General features: G+C 35.5%; 2 protein-coding genes across 4 annotated transcripts; both read left to right on the plus strand.

The window, feature by feature from the left end:
* Positions 1 to 6911: 6911 nt before the first annotated feature.
* LOC129359721 (RING finger protein 122-like) lies at positions 6912 to 15670 on the plus strand. 2 transcript variants are annotated; one of them, XM_055029555.1, is made up of 7 exons: positions 6912 to 7285; positions 7359 to 7475; positions 10931 to 11087; positions 13010 to 13052; positions 13143 to 13184; positions 13582 to 13664; positions 13970 to 15670. In XM_055029555.1, exons 2-7 carry the CDS (start codon positions 7451 to 7453, stop codon positions 14088 to 14090), a joined length of 471 nt encoding a protein of 156 aa, XP_054885530.1. In that variant the 5' UTR covers positions 6912 to 7285; positions 7359 to 7450; the 3' UTR covers positions 14091 to 15670. The 2 variants fall into 2 exon arrangements, with proteins under 2 accessions (XP_054885530.1, XP_054885531.1); XM_055029556.1 differs by having other exon boundaries at positions 6912 to 7475; positions 10957 to 11087.
* Positions 15671 to 15924: 254 nt separating this feature from the next.
* pcgf6 (polycomb group ring finger 6) lies at positions 15925 to 20983 on the plus strand. Of its 2 annotated transcripts, none has more exons than XM_055029559.1 (10): positions 15925 to 16377; positions 16488 to 16587; positions 17408 to 17504; positions 17603 to 17658; positions 17768 to 17827; positions 17932 to 18046; positions 18353 to 18380; positions 19246 to 19344; positions 19611 to 19697; positions 20294 to 20983. In XM_055029559.1, the coding sequence occupies exons 1-10, from the start codon at positions 16312 to 16314 to the stop codon at positions 20342 to 20344; spliced, it is 759 nt and encodes a 252-aa protein (XP_054885534.1). In that variant the 5' UTR covers positions 15925 to 16311; the 3' UTR covers positions 20345 to 20983. The 2 variants fall into 2 exon arrangements, with proteins under 2 accessions (XP_054885534.1, XP_054885535.1); XM_055029560.1 differs by lacking the exon at positions 20294 to 20983 and adding an exon at positions 19964 to 20283.
* The last annotated feature ends 129 nt before the right edge of the window (positions 20984 to 21112 follow it).

The following is a 21112-nucleotide window of genomic DNA, read 5'->3' on the forward strand; positions in this document are numbered from 1 at the left end:
CTGTCACATTCTGTTGATAAGCTTCGAAGAGCTTTGTTTTTATGGAGTGTTGTTCACGGAAATGAGAGGCTCGCCGTTCACAGTGTTCTTTTTTCAAGCACATTAATGGAAAGTTGAGTGGAATGAAAAACACCAGGAAGGAAATGTTCATAAACAACTTGGATCCTAGAAGTTTAGGGAGATTTATGATATGTAAACTGTGATTGGAGTTTGTACACAGATGTAACAACATTGTTTCCACCTGTTACATATTGTTGATCAATTCAAAGATTATTCTCACTTTATTCTTACACTGAGCTTTAATTGAAAGCTGAGTGGCAGAAAAAAACGAGAGTTTAGAGGAGATTCACAATGAATTCCAAGTCCTCTCTTGATGATGACTTTTGCATTTTATTTGTAAATTAATTTTGGAACTAGCTCTACAGATGCTGACATATTGATGGAGATAAAACCTGCCTATAATGGCGTCACTGTGACTAATTAGTTAGCTAACTAGCTTCATCTAAAAGCCATAGTGAATTTATAAATTGCTGTTGAGAAGAAGAAGACAGACATAAGAGTGAACAAGAGTCCAGTAATGGAGAAATTCATGCAAAAGGAAACTTAGTGCATATGATCTACTGTACATGCAAATACTTTTTGGTAGGATGAGATTTCTGTGTTTTCAAATAGAAATATGTATAGCTCTGTGTAAATTTTCTGAGACTAGACTTTTATTTTGAAGCCATATTATAATAATCAAAACTGTGAGAAAAACTTATATTGTGACAGTTCTTTGTCCATATTGCACAACTGTCTTTCCAGCAAGAATCCAAATCTTCTAAATTTTAATATGAAGTCTGAACTTAACACAATTAAATTAATTTAAAATTTAGTTCTCTATTAGTTTAGAGTAGCACTAACTTCAAAACTGATGCATTTTCTCAACTTCTAAAGCATTAATTGTCTAATATTTCCTTAAATGATGTCTTTGGAGTTTTCCAAAACCTTTACTAATATCATTTGAAATCAGCTTGCAGTTTCTAAATTCACCCATGTGTCAGAAGTGCAACCTTCCAGGAAGTACATCTTAAAATGTACCTAATGCTGCCACGGAAAAGTGAACAGCTTCATCCACATTTTCTCTGCAAGATTTTGATTTTGTTGTTTCACCTGTCATGTTCCACCGCCGCCGGTGTGACCACGTCCTTGGAGCAGACGCACTCACCCGGCTCCTCCCAGACGGTTGGCCTATATGTCCCAGCCTTTGTTATTAATAAACAAGATTTCAAAGCTTATTATCTTTCCTGGAGAGCCACTGAAGAAGCTGCGACTGGCTGTGTGTATGCTGCCTTCAACGCCACAAACTGGAGATCCGCTTTACAGGTTCAGTTCTGGTTGTCTTCTGGACGAAGCCAAAAGCAAAATGCTGCTGACGGTAACTTTGTGCACTGATTTCAACAAGTACGAAACGCCAAAACATACAACAACAAAAAGTCATAACACAACAACAAAATGCCACTATGCAACCACGAAAACTCACAACAAAGCAAAAAGCCACAACACAACTTTGAAAACTCACAAAACAAAAACAAAATGTAAGAAATGTCACAACGCAATCAAGAGATGCCACAATGCAACCAAGAAATACGCAACGCAACCAAGAGATGCCACAACGCAACCAAGAAAACCCAAAACGCAACAACAAAATATAACTAAGAAGAGCCACAATGAATCAACAAATACCACAACACTTTAACAAAAGCATTTATTTAAATCTCTTCAACAGAACGCAGCGGTTAAGTCCATATTGTCGATAAATCTGTCCTAGCTCACTGAGCTCCATTTACTGCCTTGTAAATCTTCCTAAGACTTAAAGCTTTTTTCCTTCCACTCAACTTTCCAGTGGCATACTTGAACAAAGCCAAGTACATCAATTCCCTTCTCATAGAAGTTGCCAGTGATTGTTTTCTGGTCAATGTCTATCTAGAACTGATGTGTAGACCCAAACAAAACATTTTTGCATTTAAACTAACCCCTTTTTTATTATTATTAAGCTGTTGTATTAAAATTTTCTGAAAAAAACTGTGAGCCATAAAAATTACACTGCAAATTTTCTGGATTGAAAATCTCTTATTTTATCTTTTGGAATAATTAATTTGACAATGTTTGTGCCTATTTTCTGATTCTCAGATGCGATAAATTAAATGAATGTCCACCTGCAGCAAAAATGAGAACAGACTTTTCTAGTAACAAACAGAGCGGTCCACTTTTAAGAAAAATATCAATCAAGTTGATAAAACATGTCTAAAGTCCTTTTTTATTATTGAGTGCAAGATAAGATATTTTCATAATGGTTTGCTGAAGGCTTCTGCTTTGGTAACTGTTGTGGTTTATCATTTACATGTCCTACATGTCCACAGCTGCACACCCCGACTGATTTTGACTGTGTCATTGGTTATGCAAATAAAGAACCACGCAGGTTGAGACTGCAGAGTGTTTTTATCATAAACAACTTTACGGAGAAGAGACATGAATGCATAAACAGTACGATGGAAATGCACAAACCTGCAGGTCATTGTGTTCATGTTTTCTGGTATTTGCTCCTATTTTCTAAAGAACTTTAATGAAACCATAGCCATGTTTTTCTTAGGGTTAAAGATGCCAGTAATGGTTCAAATTTGGATAAATATTAATGCACCATTGGGCAAAAGTGGACAAAGCACCAAAAAGATAGTACTCAAGTAAAACTGATAATACTTCAACATGTTTTTACTCAAGTAAAGGTAAAAAAAATAATAAATTATTCAAGTAAGAGTAAAAAGTATTTGGCAAAAAGTCTATTCACGTACCGGTCAAATTACCAATCATTTAATATTTAAAAATTATATAACCAGATGGACCAAAAGGTAAAGTTAATCAAAAATAGAAACAAAAATAACAATAATTTATATAAGTAACAAAAAGAAATGAAATAAGGCAAAATAACTTCTTTCCAAATCAATTTCTTTCAATTAAAAACTTTAACAAAAATGGCAGGTGTATGTCTGTGTGTGGTGAATTTTTCATTAAAACATGTTTATTTTTCATTTAGTGGGTAGAAAATCCAGAAATTTTACTCAAGTAAGAGTAGAAATACTTTATAATAAAATTACTCAAGTAAAAGTAAAAAGTACAAATCCTCCTAAAAGTGCATCTTTTTAAAAAAAATAAGAAAGGTTACTGAAGTAAATGTAGTTACTACCCAACCAAAATGAATGGAAGTCAATACAATGTCTAATTACGATATAAATGCAAAGTCTTGCAGATAGATATGAACAAGTTTGATGCTAAAAAAAAAGCTAAATTAACTCATACAAACATAGAAGGATGCTTTTTTTTACTCAAAATTAAAGTTTGTACAACTTTGTGACACAATAATGCTGATTTCTTGTAAAAGTAAAGTTTTCAGCCCTTTTTCTGCTTCCACTCTACACAAATGGGCATTTCTCTCGGTGCACTGCTGGAATTTATCATCAAACTTGTGTGAAGTTTGGACGTGAGTAACTTCGAATCAGGCGCTGGCTGGTTAAATCTTGTTCTTTCTGGTTAGACCTCAGTAGTCCATTTACATATATTCTCATTGCATCACACTGGGAGGCTGACCTCCATGAGGTAATCACCAGAAAAAAAATGTTGTGCTGGCTCATACTGCTCTTGTCCTGTTGCCTGAATGGTCGCCTTGGTATGCAGCAGGAAAAAGGAGAAACAAACAGTCTGACTCAAAGTACGGGGGTTGCTATTGTGCAACAGAGTCACACAGGATATTCTGGAGAAAAGCACTCAGCTCACTTGGTTTCACTTGACAGAGTTGTTTGGGTCAGAAGTGGGAAAAAGAGTCCAAATACACCTTTTTATCTGTATTGGTAACGAACTAATAGCGCCCTCTTCAGCACTCAGAGACTAAAGAGAGAGTTTTATTGTCCTACAGCGCCCTCTGCTGGAAGCACAACATAAGAGCATTAAAAAAAACTACCACGAGGTATTAGGGTTATTGATAATAGAAAAACAAATCGTACATTTCCGCAAAAAGCCTCCCGAAATTTTGCAAGTAATCTAAGAATTTTTTTAAGAAAAGACTTGGAGATTTCTGGGTTTAAAAAATCAAAAACTTCCTTCAAACAAGTCTGAAATTTTGGGATTAATTTCAGAAATTTTCAAGAAAAAAACAATTTCTGAGCTCCAAAAGTTGAAAATTTGCAAGTAAAAGTCTGAAATTTTGAAATCGATCTCAAAAATGTATAATTTCCAATAAATATTTCCAATGTTTTTCTATATAGAGTGATAAAAAATCAAACCAGCAGGCTGACTGTTGTCAAAACTGGACAAATTTGCTCCAATTCACTGCTTTCTTATTTTAGCAAGAATTAACTTTTAATAAAAAGCTTACAGCCATTATCAATTCACATTAAAATTGACTCCCCTGTATTAAACTGGGGCAAATACTATCATGTCTGAAGCAAGTTTTTCTGATGAGATGACCAGATGCAGATAAGAAGACTTCAGAGAATATGAAAATATTCTAGCAAAGGATTTTATTTAGTAAGTGATCAAGGTGAAAGTATTTCTGTCACGCTAAATAAAGTCATTTGTTCTGTGTTTGCAGTTTCTCCTTCCAGAAATCTTTGTCACAGTGTCATCTATTCCAGATTCCTCAATCAAAAATATATTTATTTTTAATTCAACTTCAGTTGTTATTTTAAGAATATCTAAATATTTATACGTGTTATATAATGATTAACTGCACTGTAGGTAACATTTTCATTAAAAAAAGAAAATGTCTTGCAAGAAAATGAAGAAATTTTGCATTAATTGTGTGAACATTTCTATTAACTCTAATTTTTAGGTACATTCAAAAACATTTTAAACATTTCTCTTGTTGAAAAAGTGAAATTGTATCACATTTTAACCTTGTGCATTCAGAAACATTTCTGTTTAAAAACTGAAATTTCCATATTTTTACAACATTTCTCAAACATTAACATGAAAACAAGAAATAAAACCTATTAGAAGTATTAACAGAAAGGTTTTTCACATTTTAGTACATTTACCTTTTTTTATGGAGTTTTTTTTTTTTACAATCTAGAGAGGGAAAGAAAGCTATCAAAAAGCAGAAAACATCAATTGTTGGAACAAAAGCTTCTGTATCCTTGAGCAAGTAAAGATAAACTACTAAAGGCAGGATCTGTTTTTTAAGGTTTGTGTCCAGTTTTCTTTGAATGACAAAAACTTTCTGTTCCTGGAAACTATTTTTAAGCTGACAGAAAACAGCTGTGCTCCACCAATATGTTGATAGGAAACATTTCACAATTCATTGGTCCACAGTTGGCCACCAGGAGGCGCTGTTGTTTGCACTTTTGCCTCTTCTTGGTTCATATGTTCCAGGTAATTTCTACGTAAAAAACTTACAGCTTTCTGTCTATTTACGTAAGTAATCAAATTTAAATAAAAACAGCACTTCTAAACTGGCTACTACTCTGAGATTTTTTTTATATTAGGTTTTTCTAAATAAAACAAAATACACTGTATTTTATTTTTGTACATTTGAGGTGAGATTCAAATAAATTCACACCCTGAGAACAACCACATCATTGCATCCACTGAATTGTGTTTATTTGTTTGTCGTGGTCCGGGTGGTCCATTCCAGTTCCTAAAACAAAACATGAGCAAATATAAAATATAACAGTCAAAAATAGGCTTAGGGTTCAAACTTATTGATTACTGAGTTTAACTTGAGTTTTCTCTTACATTAAGAGGGTCGACCATCTTTCAATGACACGAAGGGGGAAATTATTCATAATGCTGAATTTAAAAAAAAAGAACATTATATTTTAACAATTTTTTTAATATGTATTTTTAAACAATTTTAACAATAAATTTTTTCTAAATATTTATAACATGTAATTTTAACTATTTTTTAACAATTATAATTCTCTCATAACTTGGACATATTGGGACCGTTTGTCTCTCCCCTTAATCTACGTTTGTGTATAAATGGTTGCGCTTAAGAATGACCAGTGGCTCCCTCTGCTGGATGGCGGCCAAACTACAAAATTGAAAGAAGGTCCGTGGTGCAGTATGTAACTTTTATAAAATACTTTTTAAAAGTATTTGTTGACGCTATCACTATGTTGTGACAATTTGCTATGAGACAGATGGGTCTCTTTCACTTCATCCCTGAGCTAAATGCACTGCTCCAGTCCAAAAACAACCAATCAGAGCCAGGAGCCGGGGTTTAACACCATCAATCACACTCATGTACATGCTGCTAAATGTGCTAATAACGAAGAAACAACTTACACTTACAGTAAAACCGTTTATCCACTAACATTGGATTAATTCATGCTAGTTAGCATGAATGGATGCTAACTAGCATTAGCATTCACAACAAGATCTGCTAGCTGCAGGGTAGCACAGGAGGGGATGAGCAGCACCACACTGAGGGGTGACTGATGGCTCTGAAACAACCAATCAAAGCCAGTAAGAGCTTGATTTTTATACTGTGCTGTTATGACATAGTTCAACAATAGCTTTCACTGCAACTTTAATCGTTTTAATTTAATAAACCATTAATCGACAATCGTAAATTAACTAATCCATGTAGGAAATAATCTTCTTTTGTTATTCCCTCTCTTATTGATTCATTTTTCCTCTATTTTTCAGTAATAACTACAAAAGTCTAATACTTACTTGTATGTTTATTAAATCTTTTGTCATCTACCATGAGTTACCCTGATCGATAGGCCAATTACTGCTCAGCCTCCACGTCTGCCTGTTCAATAATAGCTTACAGCTGCAAAGGAAGGAGGGGGCAAACCAAAAGGGGCAAGGGGGGTGAAAGGAGGGCAAGAGAGTGAAGCAAGGAAGGAAGTAAGGAAGGGAGGAAGGAAAGAGGGGGCGGCGAAAGCAGAGCTGTGATGCAGGCAGTGAATCACATACGGATCTGTTTACAAACCGAGAGCTGCAGATGAGAAGTGGAGAAGAGAGACGAGGGAGGACAGTGAACGTGAGAGGAGCCTGGATCAGAATTAAGATTAGTGCCGTGGTCTTCCTGTGTTACCAACCCTGCGCCGCGGGTTGTGCGTATGGAGCAGGGAGGCAGATGGAGGCGCTGCCATCGACTTTCCACGGGAGAACCTGCCCGGATAACAGGAACATCCATCTGTGTCGTTTTCCTTTGTCTCTCCACAGCAGGAATTTGAAGCCATTGATAAAAGGAGAGACACAAGGATATAACAGAGACTTGGGATTGCTTCAGTGACTGCACGTAGGTTTCTTTGTCATCCACTGAACCTGACAGTCGGTGGGAGTGTTTAGTGGATGTCTCCTTTGTGTTTTAGACTTAAGAAAACCTGCTTTTAGGTACCAATCCCCCAGAACTTGTTGAGAAACCCAAAACTTTTCCCAGCTGAAAAGTTCACATGTGAATTGGATGCATCCGGTTCTCTGGTGTTACGGTAAGTGTTTTGGATCCACCAACATTTTGCGTCACACAAACCGCTGTGCGTCTGACTCTGATTGAATTGCAGCCCATTAAAGTTTGACAAAGGAGAACCGATACAAGCAGGGCGATTTGGGAGTCAAAAGGCAAATTAAACAAACTCCTCTCATTTAAGATGTTCAGTGCTTTGCTTCTGCTGTAAATGAAGTTTTGAACTTTTTCAGGATCAAATGAAAGTTTATAAAAGTCACTTGCAATCTTGTTGGCAACGATACTTTTTGTCCTTGTCTATGTTCCCCTTCACTAGACACTGAATCTACATTAACCACTATTTTCAGATTTAACAATTGAATATGATTTTAGATTTTATTCACTAATTCATATGTTTTCGACCTGGAGCTTTTTATAATCGATAACTCAGTGCTACCGAGTTATCGAGACACCGTCGTGTCCGGACGGTACGATACGTCCGTGGAAGATTCAAACGTAAAATATTTTAATTCATTATTCTACATAACAGTGTTGGATATTCCAGCTTAAATAATGTTAAACTGACCAAAACAGGTATTGTAGATCGCCTTGTTAGCAATTAGCTTTGTTTTTTCCCTCCAAAATATGCTAAATGTTTTTGTCTCACAGAAAAACTTTCTATAATAAACAGTTTTGTTTTTTTCCAGGTATTATCCATCTTTATGAGATTTTCTTCCCATCTATTTAGTTACTCTCAAGTTTAGAACAAGTTAGCTTAAATAATTATATCAACATATTCTATTGCAGAGAACCTGCAAATCTTGACAATTCTTTTTTTATGTTAATAATTTAACTTTTCTTTAGCAATGATAGCCCATGAAGGCAGATCTTCATAAAGAGAGTCTAAATGTGGATTTATCAAATGGGACTGCAGATGTTAAATGGTTTTAAGCTAAAACTTTAATAGTGGTTTTCGTCAAAACAAAACAAAAAAATGCTTGGAAAAATGTGTATGCTACAGTAAGTGCTACACTGTAGCATTGTTATTTTCCTTCCAAAATGCGCAACAGGCATTTTTTTAAAATTAATTGTTATGAAAATTTTCATATTTGCATGATTAATTACTGACAATTTCGAAACAAGCTAGCTAACCTTCAGACACAGTATTTTGATATCTAGAGCATGATGCCATATTTGTAGTTAAATAGGGAAAAATCTGATTGTTTTGAGTAAAATGATGCCAAATTGATCTATAATGGCTCTTTTTGGCGGCACAGCTGCTTTGGAAGTATTTTACCCATAAGGCCTTGCAGTAGTTTGCCAGGAGTATGGATTCACATATAATCTTTGAAAAAAAATTCATTAGTACCTCTTTGGCTAAACTTGATTCGAGGTCATTTTCCATTACACCCCATTGAAAACCGAGTCAAACCAACTTAAGTAGAGTTCAGATAAGTAGGGATAACTGGAAAGGAGGCGTTAAATTCTTCTTTCTTTCAAAACTAACCCAGTTATTCACGGCTTCAAAGTTACTAACATTCACAATGATAAACATAATCTTAGATAATCTTTAATTGATTGAGTGTTTGACATGTTATGCTACATTAGCATTGTAGTTTTCCCTCCAAAATGTAACCACAAGAAATCTGTAGATTTTTTTTTTTTTTTTGCTTGGTTTGACACCAACACCAATTTTTTTCAAAATGTTTCCACCTTTATGATGAAGTAAATATCTGGCATGGCTATATGTCCCTCTGGGGCTGCCATCATAATGTTTCAGTGTGCTACGCTTAATTATTCTGGTTTTCTGCAATTGTCAGGTGCATGATTAACTGTTTTCTCATTATTTTTTGTTTTACTCAAAATAACTTTTAATCAACATAAATCTTGACTTTAGACATGAACTCAATTTTTATATAAGCTCTTAATAACCTACTGTTACTCTACATTTCCTTTTAAGTGGGTTTTACAAGAATCAACACAAAAATGTACATCACATTTTTTGTTTTTCCTTTCAGCAGATTAAACTATGAACATCAGCAGGAAAGATCTACAGAAACAGCTGTAATGTTTCTAGATCTGATCAACTACCTCACTTCAACCATGTTCAAGTTCAGACCTGTTCATGCATGCATGCAGCATTTGCACAGTGGCCTACCTTTTGGTCCTCCACTATCAATGATTTACTAACATAGTGCTAAGATTACAGCTGCCTCCTCTTTAACCTAAACGTCCAGCCAAACACTGGGCTTACCAGCCCTCTGTACTGGTGTGACCTTTGTGTATTAAAGCGTGACTTCTGAGCAGGAGGATAAGCTATTCTGTCTAACCGCAAAAATGTGCTAATTGCATCATTGCGCTACACTGATGGGGGTTTGTGTGGAAGGAAAGCCACTCCGTTTAATCATCCAAGGCTAAGAAAACAGTTTGTTCTCAATTAAAATATTTAAGAACCCAACATGGAGGTGGAACACATTCCTATGACATGCAGGTGCTTTGCAGTGTGAAGAATATTTGTAAAAAAATTAATTTTCTCTCATAGAAAAGTCAGAAACTGTCATACAAGAGATTATGTATGACAAATCTGACCCAAGACAAAAATAAAACACTGTAAAAAGACAAAATGTTGCCAAGTATTTTTGGTCTACTAAGCAGTGCAAATATCTCAGTATCCTAAAAATAACTTACAAGTAATTTCCCAGCAAGATAATGGAGTTTGTTTCAAGTAAATGATTCCTTTTTATTGATTTTAGAAAGTATTAGTTCCTTCAACAGATTATTCTTTCCATATTATAATTTGCCAGTGGAACTAATACTTTTTCGTTAATATTAAGGAATTATTGACTTAAAACAAGTTCCTAAATCTTCCTGGAAAGTTATTAAAATATTTGTGTCAAAAATTCTTGGTAAGATTGTGTGTTGTTGCACGAAAATTATAGAAAACTTTCTGAAATAATAGCTGAAAATGAATGATCCAAAAAATCCCACAATATGTTTTTAAAATTGTTTTCTTTTTGATCAAGAGAGAAATATTTGTAGAGTTACTTGATGCAGAAAGCCATGATAATAATGACCCTTTGATTTGATTTTGTAAAACAAATACCTGCACTGGAGGTGGGCGGATTGATCCCAAATATTGATACTAAGTTGGTATCAATATTCGTAGTTAAGGTCAGTGCAGTTTCAGGTTCTTTGGATTGGATTTTCAACTCTATCTCAAATATTTTGTTTTGATTTGCTGCATTCATGACATTTTCACTGTAAACGTTTATGTTTTTGGATAATAAAAGATCATTTTCTAATTAGTTCCAGCCAAATCCCTAAAAAAAAAAAAAAAAACGCGTTTGATTAATTGAAAATTTGATGCTGATTCTGTCTAAACCAAACTTCTATCAATATTCTGCTGAGATTTTGAAAAGGATCATTTACTTGAAACAAGCTCCATTAATTGAACTTAATCAATTAAGGTAAATAATCTCTACCCATGATTCCCATTTTTAGGGTGTTTGTGTGACTTTGAACTGCAGGACTTCGTCCCTGACTGCAAGATGACAAGCGAAAGTTTCTTTAACCTGCCGCTTAATATTTACATCATCATCCTGAGCATCGGCCTCTTCATCTTCATGCTCAGCCTCATCTTCTGCTGCTACTTGTTCAGGTACACTGTGGTTTAACTTGAAAATGAAGCAAGTACAGTCAACCAGAAAATTTGATTTAATTTGCATTAATGCATTTTTATTAAAAATTGCTCTGAATTTTGCTCAGAAACATTTCATTTGAATTTGAGCAGACATTGTCCTCAACCACTGCAGACTGACAAATGCATTAATAGAATAGGTTTAAGTAAACTCTGGTGCAGTTTGAATGTTCTTCTGAACGCCAAGCAGACAACTCTAAAAGCAGGAAGTGAACTATAGCATAGGGCATTCTGGGTAAATACAACCAAAACAAATTTGCAAGTCTAGTGCTGGGGGAGAAATGTCTCCTGGCCTTTAATGACGAAAGACAAATCCTATAACAGGTAAAGTCTGATGCCACTCCACTTTTGTTCTCATTTTGTGAAGAAGGAAGTTGTGCTCAGTATCTTCGTCAAACGTTTTTATGTCGTTTTCTTCTGTGGTTCTTGGTGCAGCGCCGCCACAGGTGAGGAGGGGAAAATGTTTTTCAAGGTTTGGTTCATTTACACAGTGCAGTGTGAAAGCGAAACACACCAACTGAATATGTAACAAATGTTGCAGTTTTTGATCCCCAATCAGACCAAGTCTACCAGACTATCACGTATGAAAACACACTTAGAATTGTTAGTTCACTCAACTCTTGGACATGTGAAAAAATTAATCAAAAGCTAACACAACTCACTAATATTTTACAAACTTACATTCAAAATCTAAAACTTACCAGATTTCTTTGACTTAAAGACTAGAAGCGAGTAGACACATCTAAATACAGATCAAATATTTTATAGTGAAGTTTTGATGTTTTTTGTGCAGCCCTGCTCAGTGTGAGGGACTTCACTGCTCAGGTTGTTACATGAATTTGACATCGTATGAATTCCAGGGCTGCTTGAAGCGCTGAGCATCCCCAGCTGATTCATTTAGCATGACAAGACTTGTATCAGTGGAGAGAGATAAGAAAACACATAGGGATGTTTTTGGTGACAAACTTGTAAGTTGTCTTTTCGCTGGATGGAGAGGGCATGTCACTTAAAATTCTGAACCAATCAGCTATAATTATTCACCAATATTTAAATAGGCCAAGGACATAAAATCTCTTCTTATTTTCTTTCTATCCTTCTTTCTGTCTTGAGTGTTTTCATTCCTGATAGTAAAGGTGATTTGGTTCGATTAGAGACCAAAATTGCAACATTTTCAGCTGTTGCAGTTTGCTTTCACTCTGAACAGTGTCAAATGAAACAAACTAATTGAAAAATTTGTTCCCCTCCTCACCTGAGATGACAAAAACCTAAACACATAAACATAAACAAAACTTCCTTCTTTACAAAATGTAAACAGAAATGGCGTGGCGTCAGATTTCAGCGGTTGTAGGATTTCTCTTTCGTCTTTGGTAAAAGACCACAAGACATTTCTTCCACTAGCGCTAGACTTGCATGTTTGTTTTTGTTGTATTTACCCAGAATGCCCTGCGCTGTAGTCCGCATCCTGATTTTGAAGCGGTCTCCGGACCACTTGGTATTCACATATGCATTCAAACTGCACCAGAGTTCACTTCAACCAGAACAAGACCAAGGTTTGCAGGTGGATCACAATTTGCATTTTTGGTCAGCATCAGAGTTTGATTCTGCATTGACACCTCTATAAACGAACCGGACTTTCTAGGCAAACGCCTGCAAATCACTCTACCGCTTTTCTACTTTGGGTGTTTTCACACTTGATAGTCCCATAAACTTGGTTTGAATGGGGAACAAAAGTGCAACATTTGCTACATTTTCAGCCGATTCGCACCAATGTGTCTCATGTTGCCATTTTGTTTTTAGACTTATATACCAACTATTTTCTTGCAGGCTTGCAAGAAAATAAGCATGGGTTTTAAACAGAATTTTATTTTGTTGCTTCTTTACAGACTAAGAAGACAAGGTACAAGAGATCATTATGGCTACAATGAGGTAACATATTGTTAATGAAACATTCCTACAAAACTGTTTTCATTTGCATTTCTGTTAGGTAAACTAAATTATTTCCTTTGTCATCAACAGGTGGTACTGAAAGGAGCGGGAAAGAAACTGAGTCTTCTTGGTGTAAGTTCAATACATGTTGTAAGCTAATACGAATTTAGGGATTGAACATTTAAAGTACTTCAGGTTCTTATATTAATTGAACTGAAGCATGCAGTTCCAGTTAAAGTTGCTGTAGCATCAAGCACACATCTAAACTTTTCAATTATTGATATGGCTGTAAATATGGGCAAATTTGGGGCAATTGGTGGCTATTGTCTTGAAGCCTACCCCATATCGACCTTAGTTCAATGACAAGTTATATTTTCTTTCCCATTTTGAAGAGTAGCAAAGACAAGAGAAATAGGCTTCAGAGTTATGCAATATTCCCTTGGTACTCTGATCAAGAAGATTTCTAGGATAAGTTCGTTTTTTTCACTTTGCTGAAGAGGTTTCATGATCTGGTATTTTCTTTTTCCAGCAAATGTGTGCAGTATGCTTGGAAGAGTTTCGCACGAGGGATGAGCTTGGAGTGTGTCCGTGTTCCCACGCTTTTCATAAGAAGTGAGTTCAATAGTAGTTTTTGTTGATCACCATGTTTTTACGACAGTGTACAGCCCATATGATGTTTTTACGTATGCAGAGTTTTTTGCATGCTTCAAACTTCAATAAGTAGTTTAACAGACATCAAAATGTCTTGCAGTTATTGCTGAATTCTCCAATGCTAATTACATCAACTTTCTTGAATATATCTTCTTTGCATATTTGAACTGGAGCACTAGCTGAGACCTGTGTCCTACAGCAAAAATTGTGCTAGCCATGATTTTTTTAGTCATGTTTTTCCTCTTGTCTGTATGCTTTTTCCCTAGATGTCTGCTGAAATGGTTAGAAATTCGGAGTGTGTGTCCGATGTGTAACAAGTCAGTTTGTCGAATCCAGCATGAGCCCCAACAAACACCCGAGCAGCCGCAGAGTCTCTCAGAAGTCTGATAAAGGAGTCCTACTCAGCAATGCAGAGCACTCTCCGTTCTGCTGAACTCTCACACAGTTTCAATTTTTTTTTCTTTTTAAAAATGGAAATATTATTTTGAGGCAGAGTTACTCTTGCAGAAATTTTAAAATAAACATTGTTGTCATCAGAAGAACATTTTTGGATAAATGTATGAAGGGGACACCTACACACGAATGCTAATGCTAATGCTAAGTGCCATAAAGACATGTAAGCATGTACTAATAAGTTTTTAGCATTATATGTCAACCTGTTCAGAGAGAAGTGAAGTGACCTATCCAAGACGTAGACAATGTATTCAGGGTTAGCAAAAAAAAAAGTGACATACAGCGGACCCCTGTTTGATTTTTCTGTAGAACTTTGCCTCCAAATTATTTGCGTAAAATCTACTCATTAATTGGGAAGCTAGACGCAATGCTACATGACACACTATTGGCTGGTGTTTGAGAAACAGCCAATCCAGGAGCTCCATACATTTTCCTTAGCGCTGATTGGCTGACCCATAAGGATAACAGAGGCGCTAGCTCCTGTGGTAATGCTACAATGGCAATGGTGCAGGATCCATTTTCAAGCAGTTTCCACTCTTCAAATGCTTAATAGGTGACTTCCTCTGACTTTAAAACAATTTGGATCCGTTAGAAAGTGTGCTATCAAGTTGTGAATGTTCCCAGATGACGTTTTGTAGTGAAATCGATCATTTTTGCCTCCAGTTCTGCCTCAGAGAAATGTTTTCATGTCAAATGCTCCCCATAGACTTCGCACCTTGTGAAAGTGGTGTCTTTTTTCTCTTTTTTTATTATCAAGACTTTAATCAAATGAAGACTGTTCTTTGGGGATTAAAGGGGGGATTAAGCCCACTATACACCAACACAGAAAGAATCAAAAATCTGTTTTGGTCCACGTTCTCTCAAAACTGAAATGAAGGTTTCCACTCGTTCTCTTAAATAAGAAGAAAAAACACATTGGGTTATTTTTTTAAATTTACAAAACATGGTAATTACAAACCAACCAGCTAATTATATAAAAAATAACAAAGAATATGAGCTCCCTTAAGTAAGCTACGCTGGGAAAAAAGTTTCTCAAAATGAATAAATTAATATCACGTTCATGATGGGCTTAAGCTTGTCTCCATGTGACTTTTTAAAGTGGTAGTTAAATTGTTTTGTATTATCTATAAAGCCTGGATTTGTTAGTGATGAGAAGCAGTTTTAATGTATTTCTCGAATCTTGGATTTGTGATACCTCAAAAAAAGGAGTACAAAACCAATTTATTCTCAACAAAAAAAAAACCAATTGCTATTGCTGAACAAAAACATTGTTTTCAACCATTAACAGGTAAACAGATTCTTTAAGTTGCTGTCGTGTTGGTGGGATGCATACCTTAAACCTAATTTTCAGCATATTCAATATGGTATAGTACTCTGTAAATACAAAGGTGACTTTTGTAAGAAAAAAAAACTACAAAAAACAACCAAATCCAGTATAACCGTTCTTTTAAATGTTATTTTAAAATCTGTGTTGATTTTTCTCTGTGAATAATTTTACCTAATTAAAATGTTATGCATTACACTGTCTCTGACTAATTTGTATATATTTATTAGATGCATACGTAAAACTGAAATAAAACAAATTAGCAAGAATTTGACATATTTCAGTGTTTGATAGAATCTAAGTGGAACTTCCACATGTTGAAATAATAATAAGGAAATGGGAGGAAAAAAGGTGAAAAATCAATTTATAGTAAATAACCATTAAACTCTCGCTCCTAATAACGCTTTTATTCTGAAAGATCCATTCCGGAAGCGGTGACGTTATCCACGCTGTAAACTAAGCGCGAGGGAAATTCAGTTGGACGAAAGATAGTGTCGGAGTAAAGTATTTAAATTGTGTCCTTTTTATTTAGTAGCGCGTTACAATATAAGTTTGTGGAAATATACATCCAATGACAAGTTTAAGTGCGCTAATAAACTGTTAATATTAGCATCTAGTTAGACGTGTGTTATTGTTTTGTTCTGCGGTTCACCGTGTGGAGGCTAACGCTAGCCGACTAGTGCTGTCTTGTTTACATGACGAAAAGTTTCAAGAACAGAAGGGTTCCACGTTTTAACAGAAGCAGAACAAAAGGGAAAACTTATTTATTAACTTACTGACACGTAAAAGAGACCAGAGGGAGTATTGTAGAGTGGTTCACAGCCGTCGAGGATGTCGGTTGGTCGAAGAAGTCATGACGGAACCACCAACGTTTCAGGCAGCGACACTGACGACGAAGTGCGTAAAGCGCCAATGTTTTCTATAAATCTAATATGATTTATGCTTGACGGTTTTCTGCTGTTGCTTTGTGTGGTTTTAAACAAATTCACGTTTTTTGTTTTCCACAGCCCAAGCTTCCTCTCCCTCAGTTTTATCCTTACATCCGCTGCACTGTTTGCTGCGGCTTCTTCATCGATGCCACCACCATCACAGAGTGCCTGCACACATGTGAGTCACAAAACTACGACTATTTCACTTTAAAGTGAATAACAACCGACACATTTGCTTGTTGGAAAATGAGTACAGTCATTAAAAAACAGAAATTTGTGCAAAGAAGTAATAGGAAACAGAAAATGGCTACATTACAATTGCTCCTAATTTTTTACTACCTTAAGCGAGTTTAATTAGCTCTAATTTAAAATCAGCAATATATAGACCCTTAAAACCTGGACTAGATTATTCTCCACTGAGTATGATCTGTGGAAGTTCAGTAAAAGACGATTTGAGTGATTGTATTTTAAACTGAACCACATTACAACTAGTTAATCTCAACCTTGAATCCGACTAATTCCGACCATAAACATGTTTTGGCTTCAGGTCTCAGCACTATAGCCATAATATTTATGAATTAGCCACATCTCAATACAGAAGACATTTTAAAACTGGTCAAGCAGGTTCATTTAGCTTTACACTGGACATTGATTGTGTGATTTTTACAAAATGTTCATACAATTTTTTAGTTGAGCAACAGTTTTTGAGTGAAATTCTTTCTGTATTTAAGCTCAACAAATAGTGTAATATATTAATATTGTACTTAAACGCTTGAAAGTAGATGTGCTGGCAAAAAAATTTGGAGGATATGAACTTCCAATATCTTCAAAGCCACATACAAATATTTTTGAATATCAAGCATTTCTGCTTGCATATTCAATGTAAGGCTCAATCATTTCTCTTGTTCAGATAAATCTTGAATAAGTTCCAAGGCTCTCACTCAAACGGCACAATAAAAAACGTCTTATAACTAGTTTTCTTCTGCTTTTTCATCAAGTTTGCAAAAGCTGCATTGTGAAGCACTTCTTCTCCAGCAACAGATGTCCGACGTGCAGCATTGTTGTGCACGAGACGCAGCCTCTTTACAACATCAGGTGAGTTTTTTCTTCCAGTAGCAGCTGCTGACTAATTTCTCTCCCTGTGTTTCTGTTTGATATGCAGCCGACTGGGAGTTAATTACTTTGTTTTGCAGGCCAGACAGACAGCTTCAGGACATTGTATATAAAATGGTTCCTTTCCTGGAAGAACGTAAGAATGTTTGAGAACATACTAAAACCAAACGTGTGTTCATCTGAGCTTCTGATGTAATGTTTTGAGCTTTTTGTGAGCATTTTATGTTTTTTTTTTTTTTTTACAGTTGAAAGGGAAAAAATGTGTAATTTCTACAAAGAGAGGGGGCTCGCCGTGCCGAAACCAGGTGATGAAGTTCAGCCTCTCTGGATTTATAATCAAATTTTACATAGATGAAGTATTTTACTTTATCGCTGACTGTATTCGACGTGTGGTTTGATCTTTTTTTAGTGCCTATTTCACCTAAAGGTCCCATTGTGCTGAAGAAAAGGAAAGATAACTTTCCCAGAGCCGTGTTCACCATCCCCCCTGAGCTGAATATTTATCTACTCCTGGAGTTTGTCGGGTACATTTCCGTTTTTGGCACTAAAATTATTTTAAGTATTTTAAGTTTGCTCCTTTGGAGCAATGATACTTCATATTGCATAGTTTTTATTTGCAAAGACCACTCAACATGAAAATAATGTTTTAAAACTGTGAGAGGAAGCTGGGGTGTCTTAGTTTATGCAGATGGGCTTCTGCATTTAAAGGCTAATTTTTATTCAGTAAAGTTTCAAAAATAAATGAATATATGTATGTTAAAGTCACTTGTGTGTTCCCTTGTTAATGGACGGCATCAAAGTCACATTTCTCTTGACTGTTTTGTTTTCAGGGCTGAAAATGGGATCTCTGACTTTAAGGTAAAGGTTTAAGATCTTTATAACAAATGTTTATAACATAAACAAATATTATTGGTGCCTTGTAAGAGTAAATGTAATGCAAGAAGTCGTAAAAGGTTCATTTTATCTCACCTTCAGCTTCTCAAGTCTCCATTACACATAGGAGGTGAAAAAGGAGAGAATTTCCACCAAACTACACAGAAAAATTCAGTATAAAAGTTGCAAGAGAAAACAGAAATTTTGAGATTAATCTAAAACATTTTCTAGGAAAAACATGGAAGCTTCTGAGTTATAAAAGTTGTTTATTTTCAACTTTTCATTGTCAGAAAATGTTTCATGTTTTTTTTTTTTTTTTTTTCAGAAAATTGTTTTGGTGGAAATTTACCCTTCCTTTCTTTCTTATCTATAAATATCCTAATATGATGTTATAACTTTTTGTATCCTCTGATGTTGAAGGTTTCTGTGTCTCATTCATGAATTTGTCTTGGTTTTTGTTTGTTTTTCTGTCCTTTTGAGAATTTTTTGTTTGACAAACTATTAAAAAAATGGGATTTTCTTTATTTGAAGACATTATCAACAAAGTTAATTTTAATTTTTTTTTTAGTTTCTGTTTATGGAAAACGTGTAAAAATGAGGGGAAGTGTTGATGCACACAAAAGCCTTTGGCCCCTCCTATTGGTTCTTCTGAAGATTACAGTAGCCTTTGATTCAAATGCAAAAAAGGTTAATTGAAGATTAGCAAATAAATTTCACACACATAAAGTGATACTTTAATATTGAGAAAATGTCTATTTTAGTCATTCAAATACACTTTTTACTGTTAAAGTTGACATATTTATCTTGAATATCTTGAAGTTAAAGCTGATCCTCTCTGCTGTTGTTTCAGCCTCTAGAAAGGCCGTACATCTGCGTGTCGGGCGAAGCCACCATCCGACACGTGGAGCTGTTCATCCGGAGGAAGATGGAGCTCAGCCCCAAGTGTCAGGTCAGCCTGCAGTTTAGATTTTAGTTTGGATACAGATCGTTTTCAGAGGGAGAATTAAGCAGTTTTGTGGTAAAAAAGGGATGATAAAAGCTACTTTTTGAAAATATTTCCTATCACTTAAATTTTTTTCTTTTTTTCTAATGAAAGTGAGGAAAATAATTCATTGAAATCAGATGTGTGGTATTTTTAAGTCGAAATGCTCAGGTAATAAACATTTATGAATAATTTAGACATTTTGGTGTGAACAGTTTCTGTTTTCCCTGCAGGTGGATCTGGTTTGTGGAGATCACCTTCTAGATCATCACCAGTCACTGAAAGACATCAAGAAGTTTGTGGGTAAAGAAGCACTACAGGTACACACACACACACATACACACACACCCACACACACACACACACACACACACACACACACAGGAACATGCTGCTGTATGCAACTTTTATCAAACATATTTTTTACAGTCACTATGTCGTGACTGTATCTTGTGAGACGGATAATCTGTGAAAAGTTCGAGATCCCAGTGCTAACTGGAAACAACCAATCAGATTCCAGGAGGAGGATCTGAGTGCTGTCAATAACTCTCCGTGTGGCGCTGCTCATCCCCTTTTCCTCTTCCAGGCTGCCAAGGCTAGTTAGCATAGCCAGTGATAACGGCACAGGTTTTCTGTAACGGTAAGTCGTCTCTCTGCCGTTAACTCACTTATCAGTGTGTATACAAGATTGATTGACAACGCTAAGCCCCTCCACCTGGCTCTGATTGGTTGTTTTTGGTGCATTTCTTCAGACAATAATAGTAGCTCAGCGAGGAATTGTAAAAGATTGATTTTTGTCTAATTTATTTTTCCCCCACAGGGTATCTGTTTTATTACAAACTGGTGACAGATTTTACTTTTTATAAAAGTTACCAAGTGCAGCTTTAAGTTCAGACTTGTTGCATTTCCTTTGCAGGACGGTCTGCTGGTGCTTCACTTCGGTTTGGTCCTCCCCTGTCAGACTTGAGCAGGAAACTTGACCCGAATCTTCACGCTTTCACCGGGTCAACAGCTCAGATTCTCCGCTTTTCTAAATCCACTGAGGACGATTAACAACCTGCAGCGTCAAGCTTGAGTATTTCTCCTTTTTTCTTGGACTTTGTTTGAATCTTGGAGACGATGTTCCGACTGATAGAACCTCCAAATCGGTTCTGAAAGCAGGCAAGTCGAACGCACGCATCCATCTGTGCCTTTACCTTTATTTAACCAATATTTGAGTGGGCATGTATATTTTCGAAGCTGTATGTTTGATTTTGTCTTGGTGTGAATAAGAGAAAACTTTTTTTATGTGTTTGCTTTTATGTTGATGAGTGGAAGTAAACTTCTGTCTTACCCTGAAATGTTCAGGAAAGCCTTTAAAAATGTGAAAAACACCTCATAACTGACATGATTTGCTCAGTAAACCAAGTTTAATTGCTGCTGTTGATAAAACTAGAAGAGAAGCAACATCTGTCTTGTTGATTCATTTTCTCTGTTAGTGATTTTTGGGTCAATCTGTGATTTTTATTTATTGACTCTGACTGCTTTGATAATAAAACTGTTTTCTTTAAACAAGAAACAATGTTTATTTAAATTTAGTTTAAATAAACCCAACTTATGTCTTTGAAATAAATGTGGTTCGTTATTTATTTTTTGAAATGATTGAATGCAAGTTTAGATTTATTGACTTAAATATTTATTCAAGGGAAATTTTGTGTCTTGTACATTTAACAGCCATTTTGTCTTTTAAATGACT

The sequence above is a fragment of the Poeciliopsis prolifica genome, unplaced genomic scaffold, assembly GCF_027474105.1.
Source record: "Poeciliopsis prolifica strain line A6 unplaced genomic scaffold, Auburn_PproV2 SCAFFOLD005, whole genome shotgun sequence".
Lineage (NCBI taxonomy): Eukaryota > Metazoa > Chordata > Actinopteri > Cyprinodontiformes > Poeciliidae > Poeciliopsis > Poeciliopsis prolifica.

Bases quoted from the DNA above. Each gene is read 5' to 3' on its own strand.
- LOC129359721 (XM_055029555.1), top strand. From the start codon at position 7,451: ATGCATCCGGTTCTCTGGTGTTACG. The intron at 11,088-13,009 runs GTACACTGTGGT...GCTTCTTTACAG, and splicing joins TTCTGCTGCTACTTGTTCAG to ACTAAGAAGACAAGGTACAA. The intron at 13,053-13,142 runs GTAACATATTGT...TGTCATCAACAG, and splicing joins ATCATTATGGCTACAATGAG to GTGGTACTGAAAGGAGCGGG.
- pcgf6 (XM_055029559.1), top strand. From the start codon at position 16,312: ATGTCGGTTGGTCGAAGAAGTCATGACGGAACCACCAACGTTTCAGGC. The intron at 16,378-16,487 runs GTGCGTAAAGCG...TGTTTTCCACAG, and splicing joins GCAGCGACACTGACGACGAA to CCCAAGCTTCCTCTCCCTCA. The intron at 17,505-17,602 runs GTGAGTTTTTTC...TTTGTTTTGCAG, and splicing joins CAGCCTCTTTACAACATCAG to GCCAGACAGACAGCTTCAGG.